This window comes from Atractosteus spatula, chromosome 11, assembly GCF_055471065.1.
Source record: "Atractosteus spatula isolate fAtrSpa1 chromosome 11, fAtrSpa1.hap1, whole genome shotgun sequence".
Classification (NCBI taxonomy): Eukaryota; Metazoa; Chordata; class Actinopteri; order Semionotiformes; family Lepisosteidae; genus Atractosteus; species Atractosteus spatula.
The window spans coordinates 41,251,621-41,275,206 of NC_142716.1; the positions used below are offsets into that span (position 1 = coordinate 41,251,621).

General features: G+C 35.9%; 1 protein-coding gene across 2 annotated transcripts; it reads left to right on the top strand.

Annotated features, from left to right (window-relative positions):
* The first annotated feature begins 1,958 nt into the window (after nt 1–1,958).
* LOC148824066 (transcription factor HLF-like) lies at nt 1,959–22,216 on the top strand. Of its 2 annotated transcripts, none has more exons than XM_088926647.1 (4): nt 1,959–2,309; nt 3,394–3,735; nt 17,091–17,305; nt 18,911–22,216. In XM_088926647.1, exons 1-4 carry the CDS (start codon nt 2,195–2,197, stop codon nt 19,127–19,129), a joined length of 891 nt encoding a protein of 296 aa, XP_088782773.1. In that variant the 5' UTR covers nt 1,959–2,194; the 3' UTR covers nt 19,130–22,216. The 2 variants fall into 2 exon arrangements, with proteins under 2 accessions (XP_088782773.1, XP_088782774.1); XM_088926648.1 differs by having other exon boundaries at nt 18,914–22,216.
* Nucleotides 22,217–23,586: the final 1,370 nt, after the last annotated feature.

Consider the following 23,586-nt stretch of genomic DNA (forward strand, 5'->3'; position numbering starts at 1 on the left):
TCTGTCAAATTAAATTCACAATTAGATTAATCTGTGTGGAAGCAAAGCTTAATGTATTTTCTGCAGGGTAAAAAACGCAGGTGTAGAGTCTAATAATCCCTGGTGGCCATTGTGTGAAGTGAAATCAAGCGTGTAGTACATTTAACTACTTTATTATTTTAATGACTGAGGTCAGGTGTTCCTAAAAGCTGTGACATACTGTATCAGCAAAGATTTTCGCTTATTCAGTCTTCCCCACTACAGGCAGCAATATTCAACCAAGGTAAGGTGTGGCTCACAGTGTGTTCTGGTTCCTTCGCAGGTCGTCACAACAGTACCGTCTTGCTATAGTTACCACCACTGTTGACAGGATAGATAAACGGTACACACGACAAAAAAAATCAAGTAGCCTAGCTTTCATTTTATTCAACGAAGGAATTGTTTGTGCTTTCTCTCTCGTTTCCTTCGTTAAAAACGAATTAGCAAGTAAAAATCGGTAAACAGCAGCGAAGATAAGTCAAGATATTAACTTAAGCACAGAATTGTGCTTGGTGCAGATTCTAGAACTCGGCTAATTGTGCTTACAGAGAGCCTGTACAGTCAACTCGGGATAACTAAAATGCCTATACTTTTTTTCGGGGGTGGGGGAGTGGTGGGTATTTTTCTTTCCAACTTGAACACATGAAGTTCAATGTGACATGACCATGGATCAGAAACACTGGCGTTTTAAGCTTTCCTGCTGCAATTGGATAAAAGTAGGTCAACCCGGCCTCCTCACGTGACAACCCATTCCCGCAGCCCTGTGTACTGTATCCGTGCAGACAACGTGTGATGGAGCTAAATCATTCACCTCGGAAGCTGTGTTGTTTTTTTGGTTTACGGGTTGAATTCTATTGTATTTGAAGTAGGCGGGTGAGAAATAAATTCCAATGAAAAACGATCGACTTTAATAAAGACGCTGACTCAAGTACAGAACAGAAAATTATCTACACAGGTTACTTTACTACAAAAACGCCACATCTAGAAAAAAAATCTTCTATGCTCTATTCTACAAACAAGTATGTCTTGTTTATACTAGTGTCTGTAGGCTTCTGTGAACTCCTACCCAGCTCTGCTTATAAAGTGCACACGTGTGTTATCACGCAAAGCTCACACTCTAGAATAAACCTCTAAGGTAGTGTGTTCAAGCCATGCAATGTTTTCTTTGCTGGTATTTTTACCCACCATATTTACATCTTTAAGATCAAAATATTATAACTAATACTAAAACTGCATGCTCGCTTTATGTTGCGAGACGTTTTAAAACCTTTTTTTATTTAAAAAAATCAGACATGCAAACATTCCTGCTTACCCCACATTGTATGTATCGCAAAATAATACATAAATAAAGCACAATCTACCTTTTTAAAATATATATATGGCGTTAAATTCTGCTATTCATGAAATTGTATTTGAAACACCCCTTTACAATTTTAAAGATTCTTTAGTACAGCTTTCTTTTTGTAAAAAATAATCGAAAGCTTGCGATTAATTTTAATTTTTTTAAGACGTTTAGAATTCATGAGTTATCTGAATACCCAAAGCGGCGCACTCCACAAAACCCCACAAGTTTTGGCACTACTGATTAAAAATGTACTTGAAGAACTTAATATAACTGTGAAGAAAGGTGTGAAGTTACAGTTTATAATTGATTACATACTATTTTCCCATATATGAACTTACGCATTGTCACTTCAGCAGATTGATGTTTTTCAACCACTTAGCTTACTCCAAGTCACAATGCACACGGAACCACAGTAACGCAGCAGAAAATCAAAGATAGACGAATATGATAATACCACAGCAGTTTCAAAATGCAAAACTAATAATTGCATCAAGGGAGGCGACGCGAAGCAAACGCATTCGCACGGCCCAGTCCAGGTTGTCTTTCTCCTGCCTCCTTATTCGTATTCATGAGTTTTGCCAAAAGGTTTGACGTCACAGCTGTCAGTATCTGCACATGGATTTGCGAATCATTTCAGCCTGGATTCAGTCTCGCAGATTGTCCCAACCTGTGTGAACGTAAACATACCCGACCTTTTGGGGGGACTAATCTTTCTTCGATTGCAGTCGCAGAGCGAGTCGAATTGTTTCCGGGATCACTTGTTTCGTTTTTTAAATATATATTATTCTTTGATTGTTGGAAGAAGAGTTGTTTTTTTTTCCTTTTTGCAAGATGGAGAAAATGGCTAGACCTCTCCCTGTAAATCCAAGTTTCCTACCTCCAACCCATGGCGTGCTGAAATCGCTACTGGAGAATCCTTTGAAACTGCCGCTTCATCACGAAGAGGGTAAATAAAAACAGTATGAGTACATAATACAGCTTTTCAGTATTTTTTTTTTGCTTTAAATGCAACAGGGCTACAAATTAATTAGTCTAGCTAATGATGAATAACACTAAAAGGTAATGATGAAGAAACTCGAAAATTAAAAGGACAACTTTCAATTGCCAGTGCTAAACAATTCTGTAATGCACATACTGTAAGGTTAAGGCACATAGTCATAACTAGAATTTTAAAATGAAGTAATTTGACTGTTCTTACTTCTGGAATAAATTAATGTAAATACTGCATGTTTTGTTTCTGTGCTACGTTCAAGTGGAAAGCTTGAGTACTTTAGTATTTAGTACTTTGGTGTTTTTTTTTCGTTTTGGGGGCATCTTAAAATTCCGGTAATTGAGTAACTATTTGAAGATAGTTAAGGCACTAAGGCAGACATCAACACTGGTTTGGTAAACTACTGTGTAATAAGAATGAGTGCTTCGAATATCCAGAAACTGCGTCTTATGAATAAGACGTCACACTTTTAAATATACAGGTATTTAATTACTATTTCTTGAACGTTTCTGACTATGGTCAGAAAACTCCAAATCCACAAGTAAAGTTATTTCAAAGAGTTGGATGGGTAGAATTTGAAACTACCTTTGGAACTAAAATTATTCGGCGATGAAATATCTTAATCGGCGTGCCTTTATGTACGTATATTTAAACAGCACATAAAGAGATATCGAATAATGCAACGTGTAAAATTCGATAATAGTAAAAAACGACAACAGTTCATAGGATGTAAAGAGTGTAGTTTCTCCACTCTTTACCTGCTTGTTTTGAATTTTGTTAGTCTGCCTGGCAGCGAAATCGCTTGGTGAACTGTTACCTTAAGTGTTCCGATAAGAAGGGTGCTTTAAACTTCATTTTGTGGGACTGCATTATATCTTTTAATGTCTGTGTTAAACACTGCATAGTAACCTTAGAAACTGCTGGGAATTCCATTTGGGATAATTGGGTGGAGAGGAAAAGTTAATGCTTGGATTTAGTTTGCTGTGCCAATATCACTTCACATACTGTGTGTGTAATGAAGATTTTTCACATTTTATAGGCTTTGGGAAAGAGAAGGAGAAGGAGAAGAAAATAGACGACGAAGGCAGTGGAACAAATGTACCCCAGTCCGCTTTCTTGGGTCCAACTCTGTGGGACAAGACTCTGCCTTACGATGGAGACACTTTTCAGTTGGAATACATGGACCTTGAGGAATTTCTCTCGGAAAATGGTATCCCATCCAGTCCCTCTCAACATGACCAAAACCAACACCAGCAACCAGCACTGCAGCAAGCACCACCCCCACCAGCGCCCTCTGTCATGGACCTGAGCAATCGCGCCACCACCTCCATTCACACACCCATCGTTTCCCCAAACTGCATTCACAGTCCTGTCAGATCAGGTAATGTGCCCAAGTTATGCAAAAGCATATACTGTACAGCATTCTGTCTGCATACAATATGTGCATTTCTTCAGTACAATACGGGAATTCACACGAAAATGTCTTATAAAAAGGAAGCGGTACAGATCTTGACTATAGGCACATGCATGACTTAACCTTAACAAGTATCTCAGGATCTCTTCAGTGAAAATTGCGAAGTCTGACATGAAGAAGTAATTAATTTCCAGCAAGGACTATGAGACAAGCAAGGTTAGTAATGTAATTGAAAGTAATCTTGGGTTCATGTAGGTAGTTATAATTTACCATGATCAGAGCCCAGCATGTCATGATGAGTTTATCACATGCTATTTGATATAAAATCAAATAGCCTTTACCTTGCTAGCCACCCATTTAAATTAACTAAATATTGACACACATTTAATCTTTAGCAATACTATGAAGTATGTGTATAACTTAAAAGATAACCTAAGACAGTTACAGTAGATTAGGTAGCTAAGATATACAGTAATTCTCTACTAGTAATAATACTGATTAGCTATGGTAACAAATTTGTAGTTTTTTCAAGTGTGTTCTAAAGCTACACTTTTGAAAGAAGTACAAAGAAAATACTGAATTAGTTTCATTTATCTCAAATAATTGCCTTAAAATAAATTTTAGGTGGTAGATTAGTAGAATGTTTTCATTAGCATTAGCGTTTCAATTTTGTATTTTATGTGCCCTGACAATCTGTGTCTGCAGTACCAAGAATACAATACAAAGTCATTTAAAATACCTTAGCTGGAGATTTGAAGATATTTATTGATCTACTACGATTTATAGGCTGTTTTACAGTATCTTTCTTCAAGTGATTAATGTGCTCTGGATTGAATAAAAATCCATAGAGACTTTCTAGTGGTTCTTCAGTTTAACTTAACCAACTATTACATTCTGATCCTTGACACTGGATGTTGTCTGTCCTTGATTAATAAAATGTTGTTTTCAAATATTATTTATAAAAGGTATATATTTTTATTACTATCATTTGTTCACATTAACAGGATGTGACTTATTGCAGCATAATTAAATCCATGGACTTCTTGAATATTTTATTTTGTTATTTGGAAATAAGCAAAAAGGTACTGATATCCATGTTTTTTTTTCCTTTTGCAGGGGTTTTAATTGTTAAATTGCATACGTTTAACCAACAAAGCCCAAAACAAATTAAATTACCCATTTGTTTTTATGTCGCCAATCCAAGAAAATTTCTCTTTGGTTTAAAAGCACACAAGGCTGACTTTCCAAAAATACATACAATGCGCATTCTAAAAAAAATTAAAGTATCATTAAAGTTCTTATTTACTTGGACTGTTACAGGGTGACTCAAGACTAGATGAAGATGCTAAAATCTAAGAATAGGTCTATCACTGGCAACAGAAGTCAGCATTCAGTACTACAGTACTGTGCAGGGTGACACAATATATCTAATTAGTGTGTAATGTCATCCAGAATGTAAACCTAGTAACCTATCACAACAGTGCTTTGTATTACATTTTTGTGCTAGCTTTGACAGATCATGCTTTCATGTGAAACCATCTGCACATGCCATTAGTAACTAAATTCACAATATTCAATTTATGTAAAAATATTAAAAAAGAAACTGTAACTAACCTTCAAAGGATAACCCCAGGATGCATGGTAATCCCCATGAATGTCAAAAACTGGTGTACAGTTTCAAAAGAAATTCTAGTTAAACCCTAGAAATGACAATGATGTCTTTATGTTAGGATTGTAAGCCTTATGTATGTTTGACAGTTGACTGCTCCAGCTGTGTTCCACAGTAATTAGATTTTGCAAAGAGAGAAAGCTAGGAGAATGGTCTGGACTTGTCTCTTTACAGATTTCTGGGATGGAAAAACAGTTCAAATTGGAAGACGAGCTCAATCTTTAACTTTTTGAGTCTGGTTACACAGTACTGCAGAAACAAATCTCAGTATTTGAACTGCGGTTGATGTTTGATTCTGAGGTACAGTAATTTGCAAGTTCAAAGGTTTTTATTGTCAGTACACTTTGCGTCCTACTTTGATGTGGGCAGAATTCCTATTTAGCTTGGCCTACTTTGTCTGAAAAGCCTTTTTCAGAAAGAGGTGCTATTTATTGGGCTAGCCTATGTATTGTTTTTTATGTTTATGATTTCATTGCAGCTCACTTACTAACACAACATTAATATGCTGTGTATATCATTCATGAAAAAGATTGTGCATTATGTTTGTATTATGTCTCTATAAAAGACAAATCTCTCTATTTTACATATGCATATAACTGCAGCCTGTGTACATTAAACCACCTTCATTGTAACTTTAATTCACAGCTCAATTCACAAGAAAGCTATAAGGTTTTCTTGTTTTCTTAGTTACAAGTTTTTTTTTCAAAGTTAATTTATCCTATTGTATTTTTCTTTTTTAATTTGAACCATTTCAATGTTAAAGAAGGTATTCTATTATCCCTCAAAGGCATTGTGTATTGAAATTAGCACACATGATCACTTCCAAATATTAAACAACTAGTTCATTTTCAGTACATGGTTGCTTTAGTGACATATCAGAAGATTATTGCATTTTAGACATTTTATTTCCTATCATTCAAAATTATAATGGCAAACATTTTAAACTGTTAAAAGAATAATCTTAATTTATATCTTGCACACCCTATCCATGCTGGAAACTAAATGTGCATTACAATTCAGGATTACTGCTGCAAGGAATAATACTGCATGAGCAGAGAAATTCAGTAATAAAAGCAAAATATATTCTCAATGCATTCTTTAAAACAGCAAAGAGAACATACTGTATGTTCTGATTTCAAATATGTTACCATATGCTATGCCACCAAAAGTTAGCCTTTGTAGGACTATACCACAATACTGTAGCTGTGATTATGGGTACCTTAACAGTTAACAAATAAATGTGGTGTTGATGTGGTAGTATTATGTGTGCTGTGATCTTGAGTATTTTTTACAGCCTTGTTATCAGTTCAAACAGTATCCACAGTCTTGTTGGTTTAGATGCGGAATGTAAACTGCAATGCAAAATTATTTTTGCATCAGAAAAATCTGGTGTGTAGTCATTTCACTGGTTGACAGCATAACCATTTTTGTCTAATTTAATTTTTAGCTAGAAATAAACCATCGTTAAGCCTTCCATTCAATTCCAATGGTGCACACCTCTTTGAGACTCTTAAATCCTCCCAGTACTGTCTTTGGAGTAAGTCTGTGAACATATTCATCAGAAGCAGAATAAAGAGAGTATTAACAATGTAACAGTGTATTACACATTACAGTGAAATTACCTGCCCAAGCTTTATGCAAATACAGCAGCAATACCAAACTTACCTTTCTCCATAAAAATAATGGTCTTAGAAAAAGCGTCTAGCGAAAAGATAATTCATTACGGTACACGTTTGCTTGCCAAATAGTACTGACACCGGAAAATGCGAGTTTGTAAGATATGTTATTACCGGTTTTATACAATCTTGAATAAAACAAAATAAACAGCGCATGTAATAATTTACTGGAAAACTTTTTTTTTTATCATTTGCATGTAGATTTAAAATGTCAGAAATTGCTAATGTTTAATTTTTATCCCTCTCGGGGAAGTCTGTGATATTTGCAACTATCGCAAAATCGTCTTAAATTAGTATTATTGTTTAAGTAACAATAAACCATAATTGTATTAGGTTAAGACTTAAATCCTTCATTTAATATAAAAGTGCCATTCAAATTAGTGAAATAATAGAGTTGAGTCAGTTCGTGTTTGGTAATATATAATATAGTAGTAATAGCCTTGGATGAAGGCAGTGAGCATTTGTTCCCCGATTACTGCAAAGCCAGTTTTCTCACGAAATTTCCTGCCTTGTGTGTGCGCCTTCCTTATTTTGTTTGGTTTGGTCTGCTTCCGGACCTCTTCCCCTCCTTTGCACATTAAATCTCACGTGAAACAGGCTCATATTTCTGTGGCGTGTAGGACCACGTGACAGACACGTGGAGGCGCCGTGTGCTGCTCTTGCTGGGAGACTCGCTTGTCTCCGCAAGAGATCCCTCCAGAAAAAAAAAAGGACAGTTTGTACCGAGAGCGGTCACATTGGCAGAGCCGTGCCGCTCTCGCGTGCTGCGTGCGTTCTGCAAATCTCAGTTTAGTAGTTACCGGCAACTTTCTCTTGCATAGCAGGCTGCAATAACATAGTATTACTGTTGCCAATGCATAAATAAACACTAATGCTTTATTGTCTTTTATTTATTAAAATCGTTAAATCTGATGACATGAAATTGTTACAAGTGCTATTCATTTTGTTGACATTAGGTTGCGCGGGACAGCGTTTTTGGTATAATATAGTGTGACATTAAAACTGCTGCAATGTAAGACAACTACAATATATAAGGCCCAGTGTAGTGTTTTAGCGATTAGAGACCCAAGAGATTTACCTGCTTTTCAGCAACTGTTCGGAGTGCAGTTTAAAATTGTTCATAACATAGTCAAGACAAGAGCTGTAGTTTGGTTTTGCACAAACTATGTACTTCGAAGTTGTATTATTGCTGTTTATAGTGCTAGGAACGTCGAAGTTTGTTGTCCTCGTGATTTGACTTTTTAGGTAGCCTAAAGCCGCCAGTATTTACTGAATTTAAACTCTTCTAGGATTTCACCTACGAGATTACAGTTTTAATTCAGTTAGCTCTAGACGCTCCTTTTATACTTTGCGTCGTACAAGCTATGAACTATAGTTTATATACATTGGAATGTTGCATTGTATCTTAAATTAATATTATTAAGTAATTATTATTATTAAGTTCAGTTTAAGGTGCTAGGTTTTTGCAGCTATCCTACACGGGAGAAGTCCTTGAGGACAGTGTTAAAGCTCGCACTCATTGTTTCAGCAAACTCACTTTAAAGCCTGCGAAGGTTACAGGTCACGTTGAGATGCATGCAGCGCAAAACATGTTTTGATCCATCCGCCTTCCTTCAGTCACGTGTGTTCAACCTGAGACCTCTCTTTGAGCCACGACCGATTTATACCAGTTTGAGGGAAGCAATGTAGCTTATTGTATTGGAAACCACTGGGCTGCCGGCCAGAGTCATACTGAAAATCCATACTCGCTCCAGCTGACATTTAGATTAACATCCAAGCTGTCAGACTGCGGCTAGCCGTATTTTTCATTTCTGTCATATTCCCATCTTAAGTCCTGACAACATTTGGATGCGTAGCAACATATTAACATATTCAGGCCACTATATCAAGTCATCGTACTGTGTACGTGCTATTTGGTAAACAACTATCAAATGACTGCAACTGAAAATATTGAGTTTTGACAATAAAGTAACATTGACAGAGACGGAAATGGTCTTCTTCTTTTTCTTACTATTTAATTCATATCAAGCCCCGTATTGCTCTTGCATTTTTAAGATGCGAGTCCAGAATGACCTAGTGTGAAAGGCAGTTTTGGCAGAATACCCAGGTCTAACTCAGAGGAATGCAGTTGCAAACTTGTTGATCTCTAAGCTGTCTGTGCGCGTCTGTGTTTCCATTATAATTTCCCTTTAAAAAATAAAACAACAAAACATTGTTTTGTTTACAAGTGTGCTTTCTTTTAAATTGTTTCATTTAACAACTCATTGTGACAACTGGTCATTATAAATGGTAACATTAAAGTTTAATATTGCTTTTATGCAGCGGAATTGTCCATTGCTACTTTTATGTGATGTTTTACTTACATGTCATTATTAGTAGATTTTAATGGTACGTTATGATCACGTTTCTCTTATTAAAGGGTAGGCCGTTTTCTTATTTGAAATTATACGTGGATACCAGGAAACAATTTAAGAATTTGTTATTCAACGACCTCTTAAATGATTACTGAGAACAATGTGAATGTACTGTATGCCCCCCTTCTGGTAGAAATCTCTATATTAGTACTGTTCCGATATATTAGCTTAGCAGAGGCAGGAATGTGTTTTAAATAATATTTTTAGGAGAGCTTTATCGATACGTCTCCATAACCTCACATCACTTCAGTTTAAACGTAGCGTTTGCTATGTCTGCTTTCTTTCGTGGATGTTCTGGTAATTTGGCTGTTTCGTTTTTATAAAGTTGTTTGCTTTAGACGTTTATACGTTTAAAAGATTGAACTAGGTTTTAACTAATACATAGGGAATTTTGTACAGACACATATTAAAGATTTAAAAAAAAAACACAAAATGAAAGTCTAAAAATAAATGTAAATGATTGTTTCCAAATTGACAAGAATGTTTAATGTGTAGTGTAGGTCTAAGGTTTGTTGTAAATATCCCAACAAAACGAGCAATTTAACACGGTAGTGAAGTTTTGAGAACACTCCCAGTTGCATTCAGCCTCATGATATAATATTTCCAATAAAAAACACTTTATAAACGAAGACTCACTTTGACAAAATTTGACTAACATTATTTGTTTTAGAAAATTGAATGTTGTTGACTTTTATGCAAATGTTCAACTTTAAAAACTTAAAAATGTATTTTCTGGATCTTCATAGGCTTTGTATTGAATTAAGTCTTGAATCTCAAATTAAAACCTTTTACAAAACATTCTAGTCCAGCATCACTACACCAGGTTTTGTGGTAAAGGAAGCAGAATAGTTATAAGGTAAAATGACTGAGAAAGGGCAGTTTAAGGAGTTTGTTGTCCTCTGTTGTCTATCTTCATCAGCAGTAACAGGTATGGAAAGATGTGTTACAATATGTGCTAAATTAATCCCTGGTATCCCTTTAAGGATTTTAGAGGAAACAAGATTGATTTTTTTGAAGTGGTTGTATCTCAGGAGGTTTTTTTTTCCATCAACATGTTCAGTGATTAAGGAACAGAAGCAGGTCTAGTTTAATTAGCATGAGAGTACAATGGCATATGAAAGTCTTTAAGAGGTTTTTGAGTCAGTAAGGACAATGCGAATGTGGGGATGTTGTAGTGGTACTTGCCCATGAAAAAGGCTTGGTTGAATTGGTTCCCTTGTGTGCAAAGGCGGGCATCCTGTGTGCGGGTCATACATAGTTTACCGCTCAGATATATACCAGAACATATTGCTGATCTCTTCACCAGATAGCAACAAAGTGATAGCAAGGAATTAGTGTGAATTCTAAGGTCACTTAGTACGCATGCCCAATGAAATCAGTCACACTTTAGATTAACACTACAGCCACACTATACAAATTAAAAGTGAAGCTTCTAAAAGCTAAGACCGTTACAACTGGTAGGTCCTGCTCTTTCTAAATAAAATCTCGGTTAAATAGTAATCACATATAGATTGTAAATTTTACAAGTACTGCACATAGTGTTATGTGTTAATCAGGGTTCATCAAAGATCTACACTCAAGCTTACTTAACTTACGTATTTCATTATTGCTAAATATAGTGTTTTTTACTACTGTTAAATATAGTTTTCTATCTTTACATAAATGGTAGTCAGGAGAAAAAAAAACTTCCAGGAAATAATGTGTAACTCTTTATTCTAGAAATATCATGTCAGTCCAGTTTTTCCGTATCAGGAAAAAAATCTAAATGTTTAAATATCTAGCAAATAATTTAAATTAAAAAAATAAGGCCCAGTTTTAGTTCTGCTTATATTTAAGATGGCTCCTGGCTTGATTGAGGTCTAACTAAGATACAGCTAGCAGCCCCTATGCTGAAAGTGAAATACAAGGTTTTAAGGTGGTAGCCTGTGGTGCTGATGTGAACAAAGTGGCTAGGCTTTGAGAACCAAGAACAGGAAAAACAAGCCCACGTTATGTTTGGTGCGAATTCTTCTTGTATTTCTGTCCATCGGCAACCCGTTCCTATTTCAGGAGCTACCTCTGGAGGCACAGTGTGATTAGTCAGGAAGGTTGTTCTGTACGCCCACATACAGTACTGCCAGCTTCCTTGTGGGCCTGTGGTTATTCCACAGCAATAGGCAGAGGCAGACAGGGGCTGCAATGAGTGGCAAGTTGCCAGCTTGGATGTGAAATACATGTGCATGGAAACTTACTGCTGTGACAGGTCAGACATCCCTAATAGCACAGAAATGGAAAGGGGGCCCCACACACCACATTGACTGTGATTGGGAAGTTGACCCGATGGACAGTCCTTGTGCTCTCACATAATTAAGCAATGCTTTGAAACTTGATTTCTGTTCTTTTTTTTGTGTGTCCATGTGCCCTTAATCCTTTCATTCAGACCTATGAACATTGCTTTGAAGAAAAGCCACTGCTTTTTCCTGCTTTCTTCTCTTCTCGGGAGATTTGAAATGCTTCATCTCTCCTTCCCTTGAGCAAACGTACTGTTTGCCGGCCGAGCTAATGGGCAAAATCATTTTTAGTGCATTCAGAGTATTTTTAAAGTAGAGGTGTTGTTTTGTATGATTACATGTTAGATATGTCATATATGTTATATGAGTAGAACTTTTAAATGTATTGCAGTCCAGTTTGGAATGACAGCTTAAAATTGTTTGTGTACTGTAGATATTGATTTATTAGCTTGGAAACGCATTCCCTTAGCTTTATAATAAAGAAAAGATTGAGAAAAGTACAATTTCTTACATGGATTACTGAAAGTGATGTAAGTCTTATTTAGTAAATTATCCAGGAAATGGAATTTTGAGTTTAGATTTTCAAAATCTGTCTGAGTTTAGTTTATGTACTGTCAGTATCTGCAGCTGCCGTTTTAAACAAAACAGGTATTGGAGAGAATGATTTCCTTCCTATAGATCTTTTTAGTTGTTTGCTATTAACCTTTCTAGTGCCAGGGACATTCAGAAATATTACTATACAGTACGTTTACAATTAGTGTGGATATGGATTCCTCAAGATTAATGGGTCTGTGTTAACAAAGCAGGAACAGATACATTTATTCAATCGTTTTGGGCTTGAGGTGAAGAGCCATACTGTAGTTCCCAAAGTGGTCTGTAATGGCACTGTTAGGGGACCGCAGAAAAGTTTGTAAAGATTCAGATTCCCCTGATGTGTCAGATCGGCAGAATCACTGAGTGGTCATTTTGGCACTGAATCATTTGGAATCTTTCACATCTAATATAGACTTGAATATAGAATATAGTATAGGCTTGAAGAGTGTATTACTTATACTCTCTTGCAGTGCTGGGACCCTGGGTTCAATTCCAGACTTGGGGTGATAATATGCGTGGAGTTGATATTTTCTGCCTGTGTTTGTGTAGAGGTAAAACAGGCGCCCTGGTTTCTTCCCACAGTCCAGAGACATTCCGGTAAGGTTAATTGGCTTGTGGGAAAACTGTCTGTGTCTGTGTCTTGAGATGGACTGGCGTCTTGTCCAGGGTGTATCCTGCCTTGTGCCTGTTGCTTGCCGGAACAGGCTCTGGCGCCCCTGTGACCCTGAATTGGATGAAGCAGTTAGAAAATGGATGGATAGTGTATATTATAAAAATTATAAAATATATCCTAAAAACTTAAATATTCCTAATTGCCTTGATTTGTGTCATTGTAAAATGGGGGTTCCTTTTACAATAGCCTCAAAATCATTAATCCAGCCAGATGACCTTGAAAGCCTTTGGTCTAAGTCATATTTGCAACATGACCATTGAGTTATGGCTGTAAGGGTATTAAAATGTGAAGCAGTTCATCTCCTCCTGTAGTTTTAAGAGTGAACAAAGTTCCATAAAAACTTAAATACCTTCTGTCGCTTCAGTGATCTCTCCTCAGTTTAATAAGCATGTAACATCACATTTCACAGACGCAGACCCAACAAATGCCTGACTTATAAAGCATTATATTCACACATTACACATCTTGTATGATTGGAGTGCTTCATCACAAACTGCCAAGCTTAATTGGATGCAGTTGCTTGCTTTAACTGTCATGATTAAAAGAAAGGAGAAGGTATCTGCATTTTATTTACTTTTCATTAGTATAAGATAAGATCACTTTTTTAGCCATATACAATTTCTTGCATTAGGAATTTGTCTTTTCATATACCCCAGCTTGCTCTCCATGTGACACACAGGCAGTGAGAGAGAAGCTTGGGGTCAGAACACAGGGTTAGCCATTTGTACAGCACCCCTGGAGCAGCTGGGGTTAAGGGCCTTGCTCAGGGAGCCACCAGAGTAGGATTTTTCTGCTGGCTGTGGGATTTGAACCAGCAACTTTCCAGCAACAGGTGGAGATCCTTAGCCACAATGCCACCGCTCCATCACTATCCTTAATAATATGCACTTTACAGATTTCAAAAAGATCTATGACATTCTGTTGCGCAAATCATAATGGAATGGAAAAGCATTAAAACTGTCTGAGACGTTTGATAGTTTGAGTACACAAATCATGTATGTCTCATTGAATGAGTGATAAGCCCTTTGTAACTTTTACTCAAGGCTAAAATAAACATTTCTTTTTACTGTTAATTAATCATTTTAGGTTTGTCACTTATGGAAAGTGAGATATCTGGGGAGTATGGGAACTGTAGGTCCTGTGTTTGTTTACTGGGTATTCAAGGTGAATGGCTTAGTGTATATTGGACTTGACCAAAAGCTAACTATTAATCAACTTTCTGTTGCACACTGTGCTAAATACCATTGAGGGGAATTTGCAAATTAAATTGTTACACATGAGAACTATAAAGCAGATTTTGAACAATACCAGAAAAAGTAGTGAAAATAGAACCAAGGCCTAACTCTTGAAACTGAATTTCAGGCTTCTCCTACAGTACCTTGGCACCCGTGCTGCTTTTCCATATTTACATTTTTAAACAATTATCTTAAAGGACACAGAGATAGTAAGCCTTGATGCTGTGATTAGGTGAATTAAGATAGGAGTAAAAGGTCAAATCGACATTACCTTGTTCTCAAAAGAACTGTGTAGTTGTTCCATCCTCTAATTGCTAATATGATGCAACGGGGAAATGGTCTTCCAGTAGTACAGTAAAAATTAAAAATTGAATTATGTTCAAAATGAACTGTCATGCAAATGATTATAGTTTGTTTGAGAGATATAATGTATTTGTTTTCATATGAGTTGGCAAATATATCTTACTGCTCCAGGTAACCATCAGAGTTGAGGCTTCTGAATAATTATAAAAATATGGTTTCAAACACACAAAAATGTTAAAAAGTCCCAGCCAGTTTACAACTAAGTAGTACATAGTGGTTTTACATCCCCCAATTTTTAATAAAGCCCCATACTTCATTTCCATATAATCTTTAAAGGAAGCTCTTTAAACACTGATGCATTACTTTTGGAAGTAACACAAGCACTAAGCAGTGCAGCATTTGCATTGTATTTAAATGCTCACACTTTGAGTCAGGTAATTTTCTGTGTGATTTGATAGGGCTCAGAAAGGGGAAGCATAGATGCAATTAAGGCAATGCTTAAAAGCATCTTTTGCTCAGAGCCTCAAATTCTAATCACTGAAATTTGTTTGAGCACAAGTGAAGGTTAAAGGTGACCTTGGAAACGAATATACTGAATATGACTAGTTTGAAAAAAGACCTTGTCTGCAATACATTATGGGAGCTCTTAAGCACTGAGGGAAGGTTGCAATGATATGGTAGGTGAGAAATAACACTGTTGGGTAGTGCCTGGTAATCAGATGACAGACACTTGAGTGTTTAGAAGTGAAAAGAACAAAACTAGGGATAAGGTAATTTATGTAAATAATTCACACCAGCAAAATTGTCAAATACCCTGTTCACTTATTGTAAATTCTGATGGTACGAGAATACCATGGTCTGAAGTGTAATACTTGTAACTTGTATACATTTTGCATAATTCCATAGAAGATGATGATGCAAGAACTCTTAAATAAGGAAAAACAAATTTTATTTTGAAAATGCTTCCTGATCTGAAACTGCTCACTTTGCCTGACCTAGTCCCACATGTTCAACCAGTTTAAGATACAGATTGTACTGAATGTATAAACACCTCGGGAGCATATTTTTCTGGAACGAAGAGTGGTGTTGCCACAGACAGCACAGTGTAATATTAAAATGTTAAGCTCTGATCAGCATTTGTACATATGATGTTTTTAAAGATTTTACTGTAAAAAGATCCAATATTCATTCAATCTCTTAATAATTAAATCAACTCTATAAGCAGTATTATTGAAAGACAGAGATACTGTACTTCTGACTAAACACAGAAGTAGCTAATTCACACCAAACTTCATTAATATTTCATTTCAACTGAAGTGAGCGGCATTTTCTGTTACCGTCACTCTATCCCTCTTTTAATTTGAATGAGGCTGGCTTGCACTAATGGGTTAGATCTGGACAGAGTTTCAAATGATTTAAAAACAATCATTTTGAACAACAAAGCATAACTGTGTTGCCTGTGTTGAGAAATTCATGTCATAGTATGGATGGTTTCTTTTGTACGAACTTCAGTATTTTTTTTTTCTCTTAAAGAATTATATTCAAGGCTGCATTTCTAACATTGAAAAGAATTCCACAAAATATGCAATATTATTTTTTTTGCGTGACAAAAGTCTAGGCTGCAAGCGAAAATTCAGTTCCAGAATTTTTTTTAAATCTGTAGTTAACTTTAATTGAAGTGTGCGCGTTGTGCGCCCCCTAACGGGGAAACTTTGCAACGGCGCTCTCGATACTGCTAATTGTGTTGTAACCCGCTGACTACAGAAGCGACACGTGAAATATTTTTGTACACAGAGATCTTTGGTGGAAAATAATTGAGTTTTTTTTTCTGAAGTGTCCTAATAAAAGGAAACAAAGTTGCAGATGCGGGAATTCTTACACTTCTGTGCATGGGAAATCACGCTACATAAGCAACAAAATAAAATGAAAACCATAATGCATTTCTATGCCCCAAAACAGATAACTTACAGATAGCAGAAACCAATTTCTCTAAAGAATAGTTTTGTTTTTGGATTTGTTAGATGAGGAAGATATTAGAAGAAGTCAACTGATCTCTTTACTGCATTTGCCGTATTTGGCATTGAGGAAATCAGATTTTACTTATGGTAAATGTTTATTATTTGCACTTTGTAAGGGAAGTACTTTTAAATTCCAGAGATTTACTGTACACTATAACAATCTTAACAGCTTATAAATAGCATTAAAACAAATCAGCACAGTGGTTATATAGCATTGTAAAATATGTTCCACCTATTGTAGAAAAAAAACCCCAAAATATTCTTACTAATGTCAGCACTTTTGACAAAATGAACACACTGTTGCAATATATTTATTTATAAGGGCAGGGGGAACAATCCTTATAATCAATCTTAATAAAAAATTGTCGGCACTACAAGCCTTCAGTTCCTATACAGTTCCTATATATGTCCTTCTGTTCTTTTATCACCCATCAAAAAACTGACGGTTTTTCCTTTTCTTGGTTTCACAGTATTGCCATCATCTCGCAACACTCCCAGCCCCATTGATCCCGAGAGCATTCAGGTTCCTGTGGGCTATGAGCCAGACCCTGCAGATTTGGCCCTGTCCAGTGTCCCTGGACAGGAGATGTTTGATCCCCGCAAGCGCAAGTTCTCCGAGGAGGAGCTCAAACCACAGCCCATGATCAAAAAGGCCCGCAAGGTCTTTATTCCAGATGATATGAAGGTAATTTGGAGCTGGTTTTCAGGGGTTTGTGGACGCAAAGCACACAAAGTAATTCATCAAAAATATACACCTTTTCCCGTTTGTCTGAAAAAAAGCGCAGTAAAATACTGGATTTGAGGATTCCCTCCATCCATTTCAGGCCCTAGAATGAAAAGTAATAATTGAAACTACAGAGAAAAAAGGTGAAATCACTTAAAGTATTAATTTTATTTTAATTATCTGATGTCCATTTAGCAATTTTGAGAAAGTAGAACCGTCATAGTTCAAAAGGTAAAGTCTTATAATTTTGTAATTTCATGGCTTTGGTCTAAAATTGTTTTACTGTGGTAGTGAAATAGATATAAATGAAATTCACCCAACCCATTTTCAAAACTTCTTTTTAAAACCAGTTGGGTGTTTGCAAAAAAGCATTAAATGTATATTTTGATGTAGACAATGGTGTGGTGAAAATTAATTAGGAAGTTAAGAATAATTTCAGTTGGTATTTCATTGCAATGAAAAGGACATTGATACATCAATAAATAAAATGTGTACAGAAAAAGGTCTTTCTCAAATGGGGACACACTAAAGTAAGCCATTGTCAGGCTATTTAAGTTCACAGGAGATGTGAGGTTTTAAATTAGCAGCACATGGGATTTAAAAAGATATACAAAGGAGGGGGTGTCTATTTTAAAACCCATGAAGAAGATAAATCTAGCTTCAAAAATTAACAAACATCACATAGATACAATAATGTGCTGTTCTATCTTGCCAGAAGACAAAAATAGCGGTTTTTATTGCAACAGGTAGTTTCCTCAAGTCTGCCATCCAGTGATTTGCATGAGAATAAAAGGGTAACACACAGAGATGTAAATTAATTTGTGTGGGCTAGCCTATCTCTCTGCCTCCTCATAATCACAAAAGCTTGCCCTTGCTTCGTACTGCAGTGCTTGACCCCAGGTGACATTTTATTCCAGAGAGCCCATTAGCCAACCGGCTATAAGGGGGACGATGTAAGAAGATTAAACTCAAGTCAATCGTCTCTGGGCTGTCATGTGATTCTCAGTTCTCCCAGCATCGCTTCTTTTAGGTTGGGATTAAGAGATTTGCCTTTCCAATTTGTTAAAATAATGGTGTGTACGTGCTGGGTTTGCTCAATAGTAAATTGCTTAAAGCTGATTTTGTGGCATAGAGCAAGCAGCCTGGGAAAATTAACTGATTTTGGAACAATGTCTGTCACAGCCAGTAAATAAGGCAATCCTATTTCAGTCAAGAATCTGAAGATCCTTATTTCAGTTGTTCCGTGGACAGTATAAGACAACATTTTAGGTTTCTACGTATTTTTTTTAACCACAATCACGATTTTGTAGCATTCCACTGAACTGTTCAATAAGCAAAATCAGAGTTTGGAAAGTTACCTTAGCCATTTTTCACTATTTAAGTGCAAACTGTTAATTTGCTGATGCAGTGAAGTTGTCTTTGTTTTTCTTCACATGGCAGACATGTCAATAAAAAAGACGATTCCATTTACTCTTTGAGTGCTTCAGTTTAACCCGACTTATTTGTTTCTTTCTTATGAAATATAACTTGGTACACTTTTCTCTTCCTTTTTTTGCCATTTTTGAGCAGGATGACAAATACTGGGCAAGGCGCAGAAAGAACAACATGGCTGCCAAGAGATCGCGGGACGCTAGGAGGCTGAAGGAGAACCAGATCGCCATCCGGGCTGGCTTCCTAGAGAAGGAGAACTCTGCTCTGCGCCAGGAGGTGGCTGACTTGCGGAAGGAACTGGGCCGGTGCAAGAACATTCTGGCCAAGTACGAAGCCCAGCATGGACCGCTGTGAAGCATGGAGGGGCCAAGCCACTGTGGAGGAGTTTGAAGGACAATGTGTCTCCCGTTCAGTAGCTCCACCCCAAATCCCACCATTATTTCTGTCTTCGGCACTTTACCAGAAGCAGAAAAAAAAACGCTATATTATTTTTTTTGGTGTTCAGCACTTCACATTTTAAACGGAACCCCCTCCCTTTTAACTCCTCGTTGTCTTGTGAAAAGATGCCATGTCTGTTTCCTGTTTTTATGTTTTATACACATTACCTGGACTGGGAACTGTTGTAGCACTTTTTGTTTCCTTTTTATTTTATGTTTTTTGGAGTTCAGCTTCAGAAGTACTTATGCTACCTACCAACCTGTTCTGTGTGTCTGCTCTGTTAACGTGAAGCGATTAGCAGTTCTGAATAATCGTTTCACTGATTCAAAAACCTGTCTTGTACAATTACATTCTTTTTCAGATGTTGACAAAAAGTTAATCCAGTAACTACAGTGCAGAATTTTAGATTTTTTGGGTTTTTTTTTGTTGTTGTCAATCCTGTTATTGTACTTTAGTTTATTGATGATCTTTGTCTTTTGTTGTCAAACTTACAAAGTGCTGTGAGAGTTAACTATAGCTACAATCATAATATCCAAGATTCCCTACATATGCTCATTTATTTCAGACGAGCGTTTAGGTCTTTTAATTTCTCACATCTTGGTATATAGGATTACTTCATATAGAACACAAACGTGTTTTCTGGCACTGTCAGTACATAAAGCAATAATCCTATCATAGGCTAAGACATGCTGCCTGGATATTTCTTGTAGACATACTCCCTTCGTAAGACTTTCCTCGTCTTTAACAGAACCAGCGAGCCAGTTTATAGCATGATCATGCTCAGTATTTATATGGAGAGTAATGCTGATGTGGTGAAAGACGTTTCTCCATCTATGACTCAAACCGGTTCTGTAAATCAGAGCCTCTCCTCAAGTACCTGTGCACTGTTGCGTGTTTTACAATCTGAAATGGTGCAATGTTTCTACAATGTTTGATTCAAACCTGCTTGATTTTTATGTCAGTTCCGCTTTAATCTAAAATTCTCTTTTAAATACTCATATATTGTTTAGAATTGTTATTGTTGTTATTATTATTGATACATTATTTTGGCATGATTTTTGTTTAACTACACAAATGTCAAGCAAATCAAAAACCATTTACTAGCAAGTCAGTACCTTTTTTTTCTGAGCATGAATAATTAGAACAATCAGCTTAAAAGGATATATTTTTGTGTCATTTTTGTAGCTACGTGTTTGCCTTCTTTTAAAGATGGTTGTAAGATGAATGTAAAAGACGTAAAATGTAAGGTGGATGGTGTTGTCCTTATACTGTGGCTAATCCAATCAAGTTTATTAATGTTTACTACAGACCAAAAGATATAGTGATTATAAAGAGTTTTAATGTTTATACAAAGCAAGTCTATAGGTTGTTTTTGTACAGTATTTTTCCTATACAAATACTGACAATGTATTTTAAAAGGCACAATACAAATATACATATATATATGACTCAAAGAATACGATTGCTATTTAAATGCTTAAATATATAATATATAATCATTGCTATTGTTAAAAAAGAACTGCTGTTAGCCTGTCTTTACCACAGTACCACACAGTAGGCCCACTAGTGGCCTAACTAAAGATCCTTTCTTAAGTAACAGTCATTTGGGCTTCATATCATTGGAAAAAAAATAATTCTAATTAAGCATTGCCCAACTTTTAAAATTACTCTTTTCCAAGGTCAGCCTGGCTTTAGTCAAATAGCACAACAGAAGCAAAAGGGACATAAGAAAGACACAAACAATCTAGCCTGTATCCAGAAGCTGTCACTTTTATCATTTGCAGAGATCTAAGTTGTTGCTGTATTTGACTGCCAGACCTTTTTATTGGGAGACACTACTGAAGATAACCCCCCCCACCTTCAATTTGAAATTTGTGTTTCATTTTTAAGTGCTGTATTTTAAACTATGGCACTCACCTAGGTGCGCCTTTATTGCCCTTTAAAAAGTCACTTTAGTCATTTTAAGAGCATTGAATAGTTGTATATATTTACACGTAATATACACTTTCATTGTGAATATTAACAGAATTGGCAAAATAGAAAGGAATGTCACCTACATGTATTTAATAGTACACTATTTTTCAGTAGGAAGGCTGATAACCACTCAGATCTGGCTGGGATTTGTCTCTCCCAAATAATGACCAGTCAGTATACTGTAGAATGCAAAACTAAGGAAAGTGTGAAGTGAAGCTGTTAAGTGATATTTCTACACACTTCACATGCTGTAGTAACAGTGCTTGTTCAGAAGCTTATTTTTTCTTAATCAGATTTTTGTTTTTGTAAAATAGTACATGTTCATTATTAATCTGTTTCCTTTGTGTAGCAGGCTATGATGTTTATAACAGGAGTGTAATGAATAACTGCTTGTGATTTGACAGTACTTTTGTTTTTTAAAACTTTTTTGTGTTACTTCACTGTTGGAACAAATAGCATTTAATTGCATTAAAGGTTCTGAATAGTGGAATTTATATGAACAAAGTTTAGCAGAATTTCTTCCCAGTGATTGTCTACATTGGGACAGGAAAGCAAATGCTGTTTGTTCCGTGAACTGAAGATGAATTGGACACAATATATTTCAATGAGTTATCATTACCCCCCTCGTATTTATATCACTACCTCATATAAAGGAAATAACTACGATTCTGAGTCTATTCAAGTGCCTTGAATACAATGACTGTTACTCAGTCAACAGAACAATATAAAGAGTTGTACCACCGATGCAAACTTGAGTCTTCACATATGGCTTGGAAAGGCTCAGAACTGCACTTAAAGGGCTGTCCAGTCCATCAGTCTCCAATTTATTTTCTCATTTTGTTTCTCTGACATTGTAGTCGAAAGATTACCATTGTATTTCTGGCAACACCACTAGGCTGATTCACTAAAGGGTGCATTAAGGACAATTTTATCTCGTATGTCATGAAATGGATGCGTTTACTGTTCAGCCCAAGCCGTCTTTATGTCTGTAATTCTTAGTGTTTAATAAAGTCTTTACAATTTCCTCTCTTGAATGTGACAGTTTTTTTGTTGTCAACTTTTTAGTAGTTACCTGTGATTCTTTATGTTGATGTGACTTTTTAAAAGGATTTAAGATGGGGGTAGAATTCCAATTATTGTTCACAAACTAAAGTTATAACAATTCTGACAACAGATTCTGAGTTTTTCTTTGGTTTTAAAAAGAGTAATCCAGCTATGAACTTTGATTTCCATTTCTAAAGAGTGCTTCTTTGCAAAGACAGAAAAGCATTAGCTACTCTAAGGTTTTGACAAAATAAATTTCCAGAAAAAGTTATGTAATTCTATGACACACTTTATTGATGATCAGTACTCTCTCAGCACACACCATATACAGTAAATATAACTTAAAAACAAAACAAACCAATCATAATTAATACGTCTTCAATCTTGTCTTGTATCTGTTCTATATGATATATTACATCATAAAATTCCAAACGCTCTGAACGTTGAACAACCTACTTCTGATCAATGAAACAAGTGAGTTAAATTAAGTCATGTGGAGAACATTTGGGAGAAATATTTGAATATCCTTAAGCCCTCAAGGACCAGACTTCCCTTAACTGAATCAATAATTTGCTTTTTTGATAACATGACAAATGTTACCAAACTTTAGAAACATGATTTAGAATGACCTATACATGTACATCCAATTCTAATCTCTTTATCTACAGGAGCTTCAGAATGAGTGTGCAAGGCTAATTACAAAAATAAAAAAACAGCCATCTGTTGTCATCTGTCATGCCCTGTACAGTATTTGTGTGATACTGTAGGTACGACCTGGGAATATACAGAGAGAAATTTCTGGCAAATCAAAACCAAAAGTTGAACTATTAACTGTAAGTAAAAACTGTAATAAATCAGCCACCCCAGACAGTGATTTCAGCCAGTTTATCTATGTGGTTTCATAAATTACTTATTAAAAAATAAAATTCATCTTCAAAATTAAAAATTGTTGTTGCATGACATATATTGCATAGAAAAATGAAATAACTTGATAAGAAACATTTTGATGCCTGACTTTTACTATGGACTTGAGTATTTAAAACCATGGAAAATTCCATGTCAAATAAATGTAACAGCAGCAGTTACTGCACTGCAAGACAGCTTGTAGTTTAACAGATGTTTATTTTTAACCTACACAAAATGAGGTTTAGAAAATCTTCTTCCCTGTTGATAATTAGAAGCTGGTGGTCTTCATTTTAAAACACGCTTTTTGGTAGCACAGAGTACTGTTTCTTCATTTGTGCCTTTAGCAGAAGCAGCACAGTGCTATTTAAAGCAGTGCACTTTATAATTACAGCTCTGGTCAGTATTCTGCGTAATTGAGTTATTGAGGCTCTTATATCTGGATGTCTGAT

What these genes read in the sequence shown, in the direction of transcription:
- LOC148824066 (XM_088926647.1), top strand. Translation starts at nt 2,195, where the DNA reads ATGGAGAAAATGGCTAGACCTCTCCCTGTAAATCCAAGTTTCCTACCT. An exon ending in GCCGCTTCATCACGAAGAGG is followed by an intron (nt 2,310 to 3,393) that starts GTAAATAAAAAC and finishes CACATTTTATAG; the next exon opens with GCTTTGGGAAAGAGAAGGAG. An exon ending in TTATTCCAGATGATATGAAG is followed by an intron (nt 17,306 to 18,910) that starts GTAATTTGGAGC and finishes GCCATTTTTGAG; the next exon opens with CAGGATGACAAATACTGGGC.